Here is a 15,865-nt window from a genome sequence, read left to right as displayed (position 1 = left end):
GCAGCTTGCAGTGCATGGCTGGAGAGGGAACTCCCCTCCCCACCGCTTCGGCAGAGCTTTTATTTAGTGGAAATCTTTAAATGAACAAAGAGCAGATCCAGCAGCAGCTACCTGCTGGAGACAGGAGGGGTTAGCTCCTGCTGACGCTTCCCACAGGTTCAGGACATTGATCAGGGTGATCACAATATGAAGGTTCAGAGGGTGCCCGCTCTCAGCAGTCATGGTCCCCCCGCTCCCCTCCTACCCCGAGCCGGTGTCCGCTCCTGCTCTCAGCAGTCTGGCTCCCCAGGTTCCTCTGCCCACAAGGGCGGCAGCACACACTCTCCAAGAGGGTCAGGACGTTGCTTGTTTAATGTGCGATACAAAAGGCAAGTCTCCAAGGTTACAGGAATAATCAGCATTAGCCCCAGGCCTTGCACGCTCCTCCCCTGCCATGTCTGCATAGGGCAGCATGCACTGTTTGTTTAAAGTGTTCTCTTCTTTCTCTCAGAGACACTCTCCTCTCACCCCCCCCCATTCCACAGCGGGAACAAGGGGAGGCTTAGCTGGACGTCATGGGGGGAGTTAAGTCCGGGGCGGGGGGACGGAGACTAAAGGAGATCCAAGAATCAAAGCAATTCACCTCAAAGCGTTTGCTGAAGGCACATCTGCCCCTTTGCCCCCCTTTCCAGAGTGGGACTGCACGCACCCCTCCACCCTCGGATTTGGTACCGTTTGCAGCCCCTTCCCCATCTCCAGCCATGAGATTCGGTACCTGGACTACGGGTGACAAAATCACACGGCCCCCGAGTAGGGTTCTGGGGGCACAAGGGGGGTGTTGCATATATGTGCTTGTGCGACAGGGAAACAAATACTAGAGGCCTCCCTGCTGTCAGTGCTCTCCCCATCACTGCAATCGCCCCACCCCTGCGCGTCCCACTGCAGCAGGGGATGGGCAAAGCTCAGCCCTGAGAGCAGCAGGGAGGTAGGGAGGGGACCCAATCTGGAGAGCAGCCTAGAACAGAGCGCCCCAGCTAGACGTGGGAGATGCAGGAAAGACCCCAGATGCGGACACCTCCCGGCTGCCAGTTCTCAGGAGGGGTTACAGTGATTTCACTGGAAAGAAGGGTGGGGAGAGCCCTCCGCTTGCCCCCATCACAATAAGATACCCCAGGGCCCCCAGACTCGTCTGGCAACATCTCCAGCAGCTTCACCAGCGCTCTTCGTGGGCCTACTCCATGATGTCCCCAAAACACAGCAATAATTAACTTAACCCCAAAGCAGCCTAAGATTGGTAAGTGGAGGGGAGGAGTGAGAGGAGAGCAATGGGGGCGCAGGGCCCTTCCTCTCCCGGCCCCTGGCAGGGATGGAGCACCACAGCGTGTGTCCTCTTGCTCCACAGCACACCAGTCCATAGGGTTCATAAGGCAAACATAGTGTCGTCTTCCTTCTCCTGCTTCCGGTGCGGACTGGAGGCGGCAGGTGGCCCTGCTCGGGGGCTGGGGAGTGCGGGCAGTTGGTCCGCCACCTTTGCTCGCTCTTCCAGGAACTTGTCGAACTCTGGGGCAGGAAGAGAGAGTTAGTGCCGAGGAGGGCTCTGAGAAGGGCTCAGGAGGAAGGAGGGGCCGGCGGCTCTTACCTTCGCTGGTGACGCCCTTTGCCTCTTCCGTCTTTTCCCCCTGGGAAAGGAGAAGACAGACATGTTGGGAAGCAGGCCTGAGCACCCCAGGTGGACACAGCGCTCCGATCCACCTAGGCAGATGGGACTGCAATCCTCACCCCTACTGACAGGAAAGGGGGAGGTTTCTCTACCCAACCCCCAGCAGGAACAGCTGACAGAGCTGGCAGGAGGGCAAGAAAACTCTTCACCCAGATCAGATTTCCCTGGAAGCCTTTTGCCAGCCTTGTGGCTGCAGACAGACACCCTCTGCTTCCACGCCACATGAGAGACCCCACCAATCCCCTTGCTCACCACACAGCCAGGAGAGCCTTGGTCACCTGGGTCGCCCTGCTGTCTCTCAGCTGCCCCCTCCCAGCAGTGCACTGGGGGCACGCTGCACAGCCTTTCCCGGTCCTGTTACCCACCCTCTCCCCTCAGTCAGGAGGTCCTGCTCCAAGACCCTGGCTGACTTCACCGGGACGACGCACACACGTCGAGCTAAGCACGCGCCTCAGTGTTGCAGGATCAGGCTCTAGGAGGTGGTTGGGCATAGTGGCCATCCGGAGAGGTGGGGAGGAGGATGGCAGTGTGGAATGAAGGAGCATGGGAAGGTCAGTGGGGTGTGTTCTGAGGAAGGGAGCATGAGGGAAACCCCTGCCCACATCGACCTGTTCCGCACTGCCACCTGCAAGAGCCTTGGACGGTCATCGCCAACATCCAGGGAATTTTGAGCCTCTCCTGGGGCCGAGGGGGAGAGACAGTTCATTGCCAGCCCTGAGCAGTAAGTGAAATGCCAAAGGAACCACCCCGTTCTGCCCCTCACTTACCACATCAGTGGAAAGCCACTGCTCGATATCCTCCATGAAGCCAGCCTGGGGGACAGGGATCTGGAGTTGAAGGAAGAGAGAGGAATGAAGCAGAGAAAGAGAGGACATTTCTCAAACCCATCCTGGCAGAAACTCTCCCCCTCTCACAAGGTTCACTGAGCCCAGCCCCTTGTTGCACTGGCCAATCCCACCACAGCTCTTCCAGCCAACAGTGTCATTTTATGCCTTCTCCCTACCCACAGACGTATCTTCTAGCACATGGGCCTTTCTGAGGGAGCTGGAGGTTTGAGACTGGTGCTGGGGTACTGACACTGGCCTATTCCCTTTACAGGGCTCATTCCCCTCTCCAGCACAGCGCGGTCTGGAAGGGCAGCACTGGCTCAAACTCAGCCAGGTTGCTCAGACAGGAAGCTACGTCCACAGCGGTACTTTTCTGGATTCCCCTTGCTATCACTGCCAATTCTGACCCAAAGAGCATGAGATTTGCCGTTCCACAGCATGTGACATCACAGCCCACCACACTGCAGACAAGGGGGCTGCCACAGGTTTGGCTTCACATCACCGCTGTGGGGTCAGATTTGAGGAAGAGGTGAGCCTGGCAAGAAGGAAGGCCCAGGTGTAACTGTGGCTCACTGTGGAATGAAGGGGCAGGGGAAGGTTGCTGGAGATGCCAAAGGGGAAGCTGTGGAAATGCATACAGGAGGGAAAACTCCTCTACAGTTAAGGTGGAGATACGTGACTGCTGGCTCCCCCATGGAAGCGCCTCTTTCAGATGTGCTTTCACCATTGGTCAATTCCACTGTGGAAGGGGAGAGGAGCCCAAAGCCTCAGATCCTTATCCCAAGACCATGCCCCAGGACCAGCTGAGAGAGAAGCAGCAGCTGCGGGTTCCCCGAGCAGAAATAGGAGGTGGTCATTTGGAGGCTGTTGTCCCTTCGTCTCCCAAATTCATGGAACCCTCCACAAGGAACAGCAAAGCCAAGCTCAGCGGCAACCCTCTCCTCCCAAGAGCAGGTTCCTCCAAACCAGTCCCTTGCCTCTGGACAGATACTGCCACAGCCTCCCTGGTGTCAAGATGAAGCTCCTCTGGGAGGAGAAGCCCTCAGGTAGTTACCATGGTTGGTGGGGGGCAGGCTGCGATTATGGAGGTTTCAATCTGTCCTGAGCGGGATCCCCAAGGCTATAGAGAGTAGAGATTTTTACAAGCTAACTGGACAGCGTGTGGGGACTTCCCAGACCAGAGGTTTCTCTGGGCTGGGCGCTGCTAGGAAGCCTGAAGCCTCAGCCTGAAAGGAGAAGCCCTGTGAGTGTATTGCTGCCCCAGGGACTGAACCTGAGACCTCTGGGTCTAAAAGCACAGGCCCTGCTGCTTGAGCTGAAGGACCAGGCTCAGTAGCTTCGAGGCAGTAGCAGCCTCAAACCGATTTACACAGTCCAGCTACCAGAGAGGGACAACACGCCACACTGGGGTAATGTGCACTGCACTCTCCCCAGTCCTGAGAATCAGAGGTCAGCAGCCGTTCAAATCCCAGCACTCATCATGATGCCCTTGCTTAGGCTGACAGCGACGGAACACCAGACTGGCGCACCTATCCAGACCCGGCCCTTTCGCTAAAGCGATAGATGCTTATGCTTTTGGTCCTGGGTTCAATCCCTACAGATTTCTCCTAGGGCATGACTACACCAGGTGAGGAGCCACAGCCTCTGGCTTCTTTCCTCTTAGTCTCTACTACCTGCCCAGTCCAGGGTGCCCTTCAGGAATGTTGGGGTTTGGCCGGGCTCCTCATTGCCCAGCCATTCTCCCATTGCCTGCAGTGTGTGCCCAGACGCTGTACCAGTTTCAAACCCTAGCCCAGCAGCACCGGCTCTCTTTGCTCTCCACCGGCTATGCGCCTCCTCACCATTCCTTGCTGCACCATCCAGTTAGTTAGTGGGGCTCCATCAATGGAAGCTCTAGGTTCCATCTGCTTAAGAGAGAGGCTGCACTGAGGGCTGCTTTCGAAGTGGGAGGTTGAGGAGAGGATGGGAGCAGAGCAAGTCAATCCCTGACCATCCAGAACTCCAGGAGGGTGGGGAGCAGGAGTCTACAGGACAAAGAAGGAGTCCACCTCTGCTCGGGGGCTTGGAGAAGGGGATAGGGAGCCTCACACCACTCCGGGACCAAATCCAATCCAGGCCCAGGTTTAGCGACGACTGGAAATTACCACCATCACACTGGTTAAGGATTGGCTTGCATGAAATACATTGGGAGGCTCTACCCTAATGGACCTCGTTGACTGGCACTGCCGTTGGGCAGGAAGGATGGGCCCATTACTGGTGGGGTGTGGAAAGCCCCACGGCCACTTACCGCTCCTGTGCTCTGCTGCCGGGCATCTAGGGCTCCAGCCAGCCCTTTGTTTGCTTGGGGGTCTTCATACTTTACCCTGAAAGAGAGCAGCAGGCTAAAGTGAACGCATAGAAGTGGCAGGAATACACAAGGGGGCAAGCTCCTAGCGGAATTCATACATATAAATATTCAGGGCTGTTGACCACACTACAGCTTGCTTGCTGCGACCCTGAAGATCTCCCTGAGAGATTTAGGAGATCTCAGATGCGTGCAAACACTGGCTTGTTAGAAACACTACAGTAAGGTCCAACCCAAACACTGCAGCAAGATTGTGAGGTACCACAAGAAGGTACTGGGACATTATTGTACGATGGCTGGGCCACCATCTTGGCCAACACCAAGGATGAAACCAGGGACCTCCAGAGCTAAAAGCGAGAGCTGGAGAGCCAGCCTGAGATCTGGAACAGACGGACATCTTCTCTGGACTGGGCAGAGAGGGGAACACAATACACACCGACCAGTGGGTTACAATGGCTGTACAAGGGCCCAGAGCGAAACAAAAACCCGCACCAACACAAGCACACTTCACCCACCTCACCCCTCCCCATGCAAACACGTCGCCCAAACAGACCCCACCCATCACACCCTCACTGACAGTCATGAACCCACTAGCGGCTGAGATTCCACGGACTGTGTAACACATGAGGTCAGACCCGACGAGCAGAATGGTCTCTTCTGGCCTTAACACCCATGAGTGTGCAAATACAACGACCTTGCCACACACAAACACATCTCACCCAAGATCTCTCTCTCTCTCTTTCAGACACACACCACCTATCTGCCTCCTCCTCTACGTCACTCCCTCTCAATTTGCTTGCAGTCCTCATCGGACCAGTGCAGGCCAGAGAGACTAGCTCCTATTCCAGGAGAACGAAGCCACCTTGGATGACGTCCCAGCGCTGGAGGCCTGTGAGCTGGGGAGCTCCCGTCATCTAGCTGCTCTCATTGGAGGGCAAGGGCTTGGGCCACTTGCGCTCAAACTTTTCAAAGAAGTTCTTGTCGGTGAAGGGCCCGCTGTGGACGATGGCGTTGAGGATGAAGTAGAGCACTGCCACCATGCCGCTGATGAGAAAGAAGGGCAAGAAGGGCTTGAGGTGCTTCCAGAACTGCTGAGCCCAGGTACTCATGAGTCACGGGGCCAGGGGGATGCCCCGGCCCCACTGCTGGGATCTCCTGCAGAGGCGCCCTGGTCCGACAGCAGCGGGGGAGCAGCTCAGCACAGAGAGAGGGAGACGCAGGGCTGGTGGCACAGGAAGCCTGAGTCAGCAAGTGCAGAGGCTGGCTGGCAGGAGAGCAAGCGCAAGGGCGGCGAGAGCCGGCTGAAGGGGGTGGCGAGAAATAAATAGAAGATGCCTCGTTTTTGGAACGATCACAGGTCCCTGTCCCTGGAGGATCGGGTTATGCTGGCGAGGATACACTTCCATTCCTGCCCAGCCCCTAGACGGCCGTCCAGCACGGTGGGGGAAGGGAGCGCACTGAGCACATGCCAGGAGATCAGGTTTCATTACAAAATCAGGTGCTGTTGGCTACGATGCTCCTTCCCCATCCTGCCTCTGTCCATGCAGCTCCACTGCACCCCAGCTCTCTGCAGATGGCCCGTTGAAAGCACTCTGCCCGCAGCATATCACGCGCACAGCCTGTGCACCCTCGTCCTCACATGGTTGCTTTCAGGTTATAGCCCAACCACCGTTTGGTAAAAGTGACAGCTATTAAACCATTCAGTGCTAAGTGCTGTGCCAGGTACGTCCATCCTGGGACCCAGACGAGTTTTCATCGGTGTCTGTATTCAAGCACAACCCCCTCAACAACATGTGTTCCAGCGGCAGCAGAGAGAGCTAGTTACCAAGCCAAAATGTTGCCTGGATCGACCCGGGAACCAGGCTTTCTGTCACACAACTGCACATTTTCACGTCCACTTGGCAAGCTCTGCAGGTGGAACTGGCTTAGCAGAAGAGGCAGTCAGTGTTTGGCCTTTGGTCCAGTCAGCACTGGCCACCGGCAGAAACAGGCAGGGAGTTGAACCGCACCCGAAAATCGGTTCAGAGAAGTGCTTTGAGTGAACCACAATAAACTATGACCTGAAAACCTCTCAGTCACATTGAGCCCGAATTGGAATTGAAACCAAAAAAACCAAAACCCGGTAACTGGTTCAAAACAACAGGTTCAATAATCAGACAATGAGGGAGCATTTTCGGGGGAGAAGGGTACTGAGAAAGGGTCTGTCTTGGCTGCACTCTTAAAGAGAGGGGGAGAGACTACACTTCCCAGGAAGCCAGAGGAGGAGATGAGCCAAGAGAGAGGTTCTGGGATGGGTAGTTCTCTTGGCTGTTGTGCCCAGGTAGAGGACTTCCCACAGAAGGGAACTACAACCCCCAAAACACCTCCCTCCCCTCTCTGCCTCCTCCTTCCTCCTGCTTGTTCTTGCTACACAAGGCAGTGTAGTAAGATAGGGCAAGATAGGGCATTTTCTGGGCTGACATTCAGTTTGTCACCTCAGCGGTGAAATATGACAGAGTTCTGGACCATGTTGTACTAGTGCGTGCAAAGAACTTGTTTAAAAAAAAATCGTTTTTCTACAGTGAAAGAAATATGTATCACTGTATTCTTTTGCTAGGAGTTACAACGGCAACATAAGAGTGCGTGACCTTAATCCGCAGGAATGTATTTGAACCAGTTCAAACAGATTCAGCGTGGTTGAACCAGTTACTGAACCATCATTCTAAGTTAGTGCCTGAACCAGAGGCAAACTGGAGCAGGGGTGCCAGAATGGGGGCGGTGGGCAGGGGCCCCCCTGCTTTTTACCAGCTGTAAGGACGAGCGACAGGGGGCGAGTGGAACGAGGTGGGGCAGGGTCTTGGAGGGAAAAGGAAGTGCAAGGGTGGGGCCTCGGGAAGAAGGGGCAGGGCCTTGAGGGTGGCATGGACGCGGGGCCATGGTTCGGGCACCTGTGGCCTCCCACTTTTAGGGTGCTTCTGCCACTCCTGAACCAGAGAGTTAGGAAATATCGATGAACATGAACCAGAAATGAACCAGAATGTTTCACGGTTGGACTCCCTGGAAACAGGACAGCAGGCTAGATGGATCAAGGATCTAAACCCGTACAGCAGGCCAGGGCGAGATTTCACAGAGCATTGGCCCACCTAGTGGGGTGATTTGTATTCCTAATCCAGAGCCCTGCTCCTCATCAGCAACGCTCCTATATCAACCAGCTCCACTCAAGGGGTTAATAAACTCCGTCTCACTTGGCTAAAGCTGCGAAGAATGAATCAGTTAAAGCTGTAAGTTATTTTGCTGCAGCTTCAATTCCCAGAAGCAGTGTGAGAGGCAGACTGGGCAGGGGAAGGATCAATCCTAAAGACTCCCTCGGTCTGCTGTAAGGAACAGAGGATAGCACGACGCGCTCTTGTGGGTTAGGGCCTGGGAGCTCATGGTTTTAAACTTGAAGCACAGGCACCAGAACCAAGATTAACCAAAGACCGTGGCTCTCTAGTGGCTAGTCCAAGGGCAGAGGCTGAGCTACAGAAGCTGGGCTCTTTAGCTGAAGCCGCAATAGTGCTTACACAGCGCTTTTCATCAGCGGATCTCAAAGCACTTGACAAAGGAGGGCAGTGCCATCATCTCCTCCTCTTTTACAGATGGGGAAACTGAGGCACAGAAAGGGGAATTGACTTACCCAAGGTCACCCAGCAGGCCAGTGGCAGAGCTAGGAATAAAAACCAAGTCTCCTGAGTCCTAGTCCAATACTTTATCTACTAGGTCACACTGCCACCCGCTAAGTGCTCATGGTTTGAGATCTAGAGGTCCCAAGTTCAATCCCCGTTGCTGCCAGCCCACCTGGGGTATTGTGTTACACAAAAATTCAGACAGCGCCAAGGAGGCACAATCACTCCAGTCCTATGTATCCATCCCTTATTGCCCAGCCCAGCCACCCCCTCTGTGACCAACAGGCAAGTGACATACAGACATTCCTTCTCCCATCCCTGACAGGGCATAACAAAGGCCTTAGGGGAAACAGCTAAGAGCAAAGCAATGAGAGCAGAAACCCTGCCCCACAATAGTACATGGAAAGCGCTGGCTCCCTCCTCAGCCTCAGGACTCTCAGGAACGATTAGCAGCTGGGAACTCAGGTCTCCCAACACAGGTGATCCTTTTCCTCCCTGTACCCTGCAATCAAACACGCTCAGAGAACACGAAGGGGAGCAGAAAACAGGAGCCGCCACTCACTCTTTGCGCTGCTCAGCCAGCGAGCTGCCCCGTGTCAAGGCGAACATGTCAAACTCTTCCTCCAGTTTGCCAGAGCTGTCTAGGGACTGCAGCCCCGCACTGACGCTGCCGGAGCCCAGATCTGCGGGGGCAAGAGGGGAGCAAGGTACATCCACAGCACAAGGGACACACCATGAGACAGAGCGTGGAGGCTTGTGGAGCTAGTCTGAAAGCTTGATGCTAATTAAAAAATGTTCAACTTCTGCTTCGGGGCCCCCTTCCTCTCCTTCTGGGCACTGGCTGCAGGGGAAAATCCATCTCTACGGCTATTCAATGGATGCATTTGCAGTTCAGACAAGGGCCCATCAAGAGCACCAGGTTCACCAGCTTTCTGCACTGATTCCTGGGTGATGTCTCTTCAAGACAGGTTAAGTCACACCCTAATAATTACAAACAATGCATCTGATTTCCCTCATGCCTCCTGTCCCCAGAGCACTCTACAAACATTAGCCAATTGACGCCCCTGTGCCCCTCCCTGGGGAGCTCCACACCCAGTAGAGGCCACTGCTTGGTTACTTACTTATGCCAGCCAGCTGAGAGGAGAGGCTGTTGGCAGCTTCGGGCGGCTTGTCTATCAGAGGAGCACTGGGCCCCTTGTTGATCCAACTGTTTTCCACCTCAATTGGGACCTTTGGGGAGAGAGGAGAGTTATTTTCTACTCCTGAAGCCTGGGCTTAGCCCTCACTGATCCCTGCCCGTTCCCCTCACCACGTGCATCTGAGACGGAGGCCCTCCTCAGCAAGAGACCTAGGCCACAGGGTCTGCCCCCTTCTCCTTGCAGGGAGTGGGCTGTGAATGGTGTCAAAGCAAATTCTCCCTAGGTCACCATCCTCCCATCTCTCCTGGATGCCAGCAGGTCAGGTGCTAGCTCAGAGGCCACAGCAGTGCTGATTCTGGTGCCTCTGATCCTTTTCCACGCAGGGACCTGCCCATCGCTGAGCAATACAAGACAAGCGTGGTGGTTGCTACCCCGACACCTGTCTGCCGTCGGTCTAGGGGTCACAACCCCCAGGTTGAGAGACCAAGCTGGACACCCACATTGCTGCCAGCCCTAGACGAGACTTTGGGATTGGGAATGAAACATTTTCCCACGTGACAGTGCAGCAGACCAGCTGGGTTTCAGAGCAGTGCTTACAGCCTGTGAGAAAGGCACAGCGATTCTCCCTCCACCCAACCCAAAAACAGCAGGGCATGGAGGATGCAAACCAGGCTTTGGTACATTCTTATCTGCAAGATGCCCAGAACCTTGCACGGGAAGGGAGCTCAGAGTTACCTTAATGGGCTGGCCAGCCCGGAGCCGCTCAAACCTGCAAGGAAGAGGTGAAATGAGACGACTTTCTATCGCAAGAGCTTTCATGGCTTCCAAGCATTTCAAGTAATTATTCACCCTGATCCTTCTGGCTTAACCCCTCACTCCAAGGGCTGGCTCGGCCTGCCCCTTCACACCTGGAGGAAGGAGAGACCCCTGTTTGGGACCTGAGTCTGACCCAAGGTAACAGATACTGGAGGAAATCCAAAGGGGGCATGTCCTGGCGGATGGCACAGGAAAGGGTCTAATGCCCCCCTGGAAGTATTCCCACCCCAAGTGACCCAGGAGTAGCTTTTCCTTTTCGATGGGAGAGGGGGAAATCCCCTTGCTTCCTCCCAGGATTCATTCAAATCTCCTACTAGTATTACAGGAGGGGCAGGTGGAATGTAGGAGAGTGGCCGATGCCTCTGCCCATGCTAGAGGTCTGGGTATCTACCCTCTCTGTTCTACTCAGCAGCCTCGCGGCTTGGGGGCCTGCTCTGAAGCTCTCCTGTGCAGCCCAAAGGCAGATCCCTCCTCCCATCTGCCCCTTCAGGGCTGTGCTGCAGAGATCTCTTTATGTCCCATCAATAATTACACAAAGGCCAGCATCATGAAGGGACAGAGATGAACCAACACGAGTTGGAGTGGAGACAACCATGTGTTTTCTTGAGTCGAGGGAAGACGGCGGACCCGGGTTGATAGGCCTTGCCAGTTACATTCACGGAAAGACACAGACAGTACATGGGGCAGAATGGGAGCTGCCATGGGAGAACGAGCCCGTGGCTTGTTCCTTGGGAAAGAGCTGGGCTGCTGTGTGAGAGGCAGGGAGGGAGAGGATGGGGGCACGAGGCTTTGGGGTACCGTTCGTAGCGCAGGAACACGTTGTTGAGGTTGTCGTTGACGATGAGCAGCTCCTCCGTTAGCTGTTCGTGGAGGATACGGGGGATCAGCTCCAGCACGCGCTGCTGCATCGCTTTACACGTCCGGTTAAGTTCCTGCCCATGGTGAGAAGAAGGAACAGCAATGGTCAGGCCAAGGACACAGGGGTAGCCTGAGAGTTCACAGCATTGGGGGCTCTGGGTTTAATAGTCGAAGACTATTGGGTCTCTGCCAGCGAGAAGGTAAAAGCCAAGCCCATGGATACTAGCATGAGGGGCTCTTACGGTTACTGGCCTGGTTGGGTCTCCCAGCTCAGGAAAGCTAAAGACTGGGCCCCTGGTTAAGTAGAAATGCCCTATTTCCCAGGCAGAAATAGACAGTCAACCACCTTGGGAGACTATTCCGTGGCCTAACAGCTCTCACTGGTGGGCAGCTTTTCCTTGCAGTTCAGACTAAATTTTCCCCTTTCTAAATTTCATCCTGTCACTCCTCATTATACTCTGTGAAAGCCCACCCTAAATAATTCTCTCCATAACATGCCCAGCCCCCTAGCAGCTAAGTGCAATTTCTCTCCCTGCAGGGCGTGAACACCACTCAGTTCACTGAGCCAGCACTTAGCCGAGCTCTTCGTATTTCTCTCTCCGCCTCAGACGTCTGCTGGAGATTCCTTACCTGAAGGAGTTCAAGGTCAGAGGGCTCAGCCTGTCCGGGCATCAGCTCTGTCAGCATCTCGGACATCACCTTCACATTCCCGTTCACCACTTCCAGCTCGCTGCGCAGCTTCCCAATCTGCAAAGGCAAGAGGAAAGTGCTGACCAGGATCTGACTGCCCACAGCCTGGGCTAAGGAAGGCTACAGGGTTAAGGGCTAAAAGAACTGCTACTGCGGCAGACATGACTCTGACTCCTTGGTTACAGTCTCAGGAGCTCTACCAGCTGGGAATTTTCTAGGCCCTCTAGTTACCATCTCACGGGGCTCCATTTGCTGGAGATAGAACCCAGGCCACCACCAATAACTTCTGCTGCCAGGCCTCAATCTCCAGGCTGAGTTCCTGCATTTTATGCACTGGTACAAGCTGCTGTTGTGACCCAGGTCCCCCTTTGCAACCATTCAGAGAGTCTCACTTGCAAAACGAACAGTGCAGGTGAACAAAATTAACCTCAGTCCGAGCGTGAGCCTGCGCTGAGTGACAGAAGTGGCTAATAAGCCTTGGAGAGCAGTTAATTCACCTCCCATTAGTGCAAGGGCACTAAGTCTGCTAGAAGCTGGATAATTCCATCCTTCTAGGGGAAGGGAGGTGAGAATCTGATGTCATGTTCAGTCAATGGCAGCGTGGAGGATCATGGACAGGGAAAAGAGTGGAATCACTGGCTTCCGGACACTTCCTCCCCGGGCAGAGCTGACAGCCAGGAGAGTCATTCATACACGTGGAGAAAAATCAGCTGGGAGTGGGGCAAAGAGAGATGAAAATGAGGCACTGGCTGAGCAAACTGTCGCCATGATGAGACGTTGAGGAAATGGAAGCCAGGAGCCTGTTCCTGTAAAATCTGTGTCCCCGCACCACTCCTCACCTGTGTGGCTGTGCATCAGGAGATGCCATCTCCTTTTTAAGCTCATCCTGGGCGGATTCCTTTGGGATGTCACTGCTCCGTGTTGGTGACATCGCAGCTTGGCGTGACTGAGTCCCTAGGGCGTTCTAGAGTGGCAGCACCGTCCGGAGGAAGGGGGAGCCCAGGGGCAGCTGTGTTGTGACCAAGAGCTTCAAAGTGAGGGGAGGCGGCAGCAGCAGCAGCACTGGGCCTGTGTTCTGCTTACCTGCTCTGGTGTGGGTGTGATGGGGGCATCGCTGGAGGCACCCGGCCCCCCCGGCAAGGAGACAGGATGCAGGATGGAGTCTACTCCCTGAGGGGAGTCGCCAGCAGGCGAGTTCTGTTCAGACGGAGAGTCAGAGCTATACACAGTCTAGAGAGAGAGAAGAACAAGCACAGCACAAGAGAGAGGAACCAGACAGCTCACAGGTGAGAGGACACAGCTGCTAGAGAGGAATGTTTATACAAACTCACTGTCTGTTTCCAACAGCTCTGCCTGTTTCTCCTTACCATATCTTCTAGGACCCCTGTGTGCCCCTCACCACCCCACTCCCATGGCTTCTGCGCTCTGGGCACAGCCCCTTTCCACCCACACAGGGCCCCACATGTAGACTGCAATCAGAGATCCTTACTCCTAAGGTGAGCTCTGTGGGCTGGCTGCAGTCACAGTCCCATGCCCCAGCCCCAGAGCCCCCATATGGCAGCAGCCATATCTCCTCCCGTCAGAGATCCCCCCTTACCCTCTGCGGTGTGTGGATGGGCGACAGCATGTCGAGGTCAGTCATGGGGAACTCCAGGCCTTTCCTCCTCAGGTCTTCGTAGACAGCTACAACGCCTGTCAGGTCTGGTAAGCTGCGGAACGCATCTGCCCAGGACTGGGGAGAGAAGCAGACGTGCATACCATGAGCAGTTAAAGCATGCACCCTTCCACACAAGCACCTAAGGGCAACATAACCCAGGTCAGGGCCCATGCTCTGGAGATCAGTGCTTGGCACTGCTGAGCCAGAGATCCACATCCCATTCTCGGCTCCAGGAACTGGAAGAGCTGTGGGGGTGAGGCCCGGTGGCCTAGAAGTTGTTATTCAGCACAGCATTGTGGGATACCCTGGTTCCTTGCTCCCCTACTGACCAGCATCTTGCCAAGTGCTTGGAGGCAGGAGAGAGAGGGGCCCTGCCCGGCAATCAGACTTGCCGACTCCTTTCGTCCCTCACTCACCTGTATGAGAGTCAGCACCTTGTCATGCACTATGGTGGGTGGGTTGTTCTTAGGGAGGATGATTCTCACCAGGACGCTTTCCACAAAATCTTGGCTGGCCACGAGAACGTGGAAGCGGTGGCCACAGTTTTTAACGCATGTCTCCAGAACCTGCAGAGTCACAGGGGCGTTAGTTACAGGCCCCTCCATCCCAACCAGTTTGCCTCGCTCCTCTAACCGGCAGGAATGGAGTCCCCGCCTTTCAGTTTGAGGGGAGGCGTTAACGCTTCCATCACACATCCTCCAGGTATCTGGAGATGGAATGTCCACACGGTAGAGATGTGAGAAGTGGGAGGAAGGAGGGGGTGGAGGGAGGGACCCTTCACCTTGGTGGGATCCTCATAACTGCTGGCTAGCTCAGCTTCCTAGCTGAAGGGTGGGGAGTGGCTTTACCTGAGCCATTTCATGATCAGCTGGTACACAGGGCTCTAAAAGGAAAACCCCACATGATGGTATCCCTCATTGCACTTGAAGTAAAGCCTGCCAGATTTGCCACATGCCCGGGCGTGGGGAGCCCTGGCTCCTACAGGAACCCCGGCCTTCCCTACTCAGACAGCAGGAATCACATGGTGTCACTCACTCTGCAGCTCCCAAGATGCAAGCGTCCCCGCTGCACCATCCTCTTGACTCCAGATCCCAGACTCCCTTTACAGTGCCATCCCACACTTTAGTCCAAGGCCCCTTGTCCCCACTCCCAGACTGTGAATACCACTCCCACAGACAACTCCATAACCTCCCTGTCTTATTTGGTTCCAACAGTGACCAATTGAGCTGTACTGTGGTAACCCCTGGAGATGGCAAGGGCCAATGGTAGAGCAACCCAAGGACCTAGCCTAACAGCAGGGTTCATGGAGCTGAGAAAGGGATCACACCACTCACTGTCAAAGCCAGCATGACCTCATGGAAGTTCTTATTTCCTACGATCCGCTTCTTTATGGCTCGGAAGGCATCTTTGGGCCTGGAGAAAGATTACACAGGGGGCTGCACTGGCTGAAGAGACACAAAACAATATGTCTGCCAGCTTCCAGGGACTTGCAGTGAGGGTTGCAATCAGCCAACGATTTGCCCCCAGGCTTTTGCGGTGGCCCAAAGCAACAATGAGTGAGCTGGCTCCCCGTGGTGGCTCTGCCTCGGGAGCAGTCGTTAACACTAGCAAGTTACATTTCCTGGAGCCACGGGCACCTGTGCTGACACCATTGACAATCCACCACGTGCAGAGCGAGGCAGAGAGAGCGAGAAAGAGCAGACAAAAGGAGCTGCGCTAGGAACACGACATTCCTGGATTCACCAGCTGGGACAGAGCAAAATCCTGTGCCAGAAGGGGGAAATTCCACTTCTACGCAGAGATGTTATCCTGAAACCTTAGGAAAAGCACCACCGATGGAATGAACTTCCAGCTGCAATGCAGGGAAGACACAGTGGCAGTGGTCAAGCCTGTAATAGCAGGTGGTGCCGAAGGGTCAGAATAAAGTGCATTTTATGGGGGATGGGATGGGAGTAACAGGGGGTGCTGCAGGTCAGGACTGAGGTGCATTGGCTGAGCTGTCTGGGGCCCAGAGCTGGACCAGCAAGAGGACTGCAGGCTAGGCCTGAGGGACAAGGAGAGAGCTAGGAGTGTGTGTGCAGTGAGGACACCAAGACTGCAACAGAAGAGATACTACAGGTTGCTGCTGAGATGCGCTAACAAAGATGGGTGATTCAGAGAATAAAAAGCTTTGTAAGTGGAGACTGGGCCA

At 55.0% G+C, this 15,865-nt stretch overlaps 1 protein-coding gene across 3 annotated transcripts in view; it reads right to left on the bottom strand.

Annotated features, from left to right (window-relative positions):
* Positions 1-333: 333 nt before the first annotated feature.
* Positions 334-15,865, bottom strand: part of TOM1 (target of myb1 membrane trafficking protein) — a 29,548-nt gene continuing 14,016 nt past the window's right edge. For 2 of the 3 annotated variants that reach the window (XM_073324878.1, XM_073324897.2), the window contains exons 3-16: positions 15,009-15,087; positions 14,091-14,240; positions 13,615-13,749; positions 13,101-13,247; positions 11,958-12,074; positions 11,268-11,401; positions 10,389-10,422; positions 9,636-9,744; positions 9,077-9,197; positions 4,814-4,889; positions 4,368-4,430; positions 2,467-2,526; positions 1,619-1,658; positions 334-1,539 (exon numbers count right to left, since the gene is read on the bottom strand). In XM_073324878.1, coding sequence (XP_073180979.1) covers positions 1,400-1,539; positions 1,619-1,658; positions 2,467-2,526; positions 4,368-4,430; positions 4,814-4,889; positions 9,077-9,197; positions 9,636-9,744; positions 10,389-10,422; positions 11,268-11,401; positions 11,958-12,074; positions 13,101-13,247; positions 13,615-13,749; positions 14,091-14,240; positions 15,009-15,087 — 1,405 coding nt within the window. In that variant the 3' untranslated portion in view covers positions 334-1,399. The remainder of the gene's footprint in view (positions 1,540-1,618; positions 1,659-2,466; positions 2,527-4,367; positions 4,431-4,813; positions 4,890-9,076; positions 9,198-9,635; positions 9,745-10,388; positions 10,423-11,267; positions 11,402-11,957; positions 12,075-13,100; positions 13,248-13,614; positions 13,750-14,090; positions 14,241-15,008; positions 15,088-15,865) is intronic. The other variant, XM_073324888.1, reaches the window with a different exon arrangement.

Source organism: Lepidochelys kempii, chromosome 1 (assembly GCF_965140285.1).
Source record: "Lepidochelys kempii isolate rLepKem1 chromosome 1, rLepKem1.hap1, whole genome shotgun sequence".
Lineage (NCBI taxonomy): Eukaryota > Metazoa > Chordata > Testudines > Cheloniidae > Lepidochelys > Lepidochelys kempii.
Note: the sequence above shows the minus strand (reverse complement) of the source record. Positions and strands in the feature narration are given on the sequence as shown.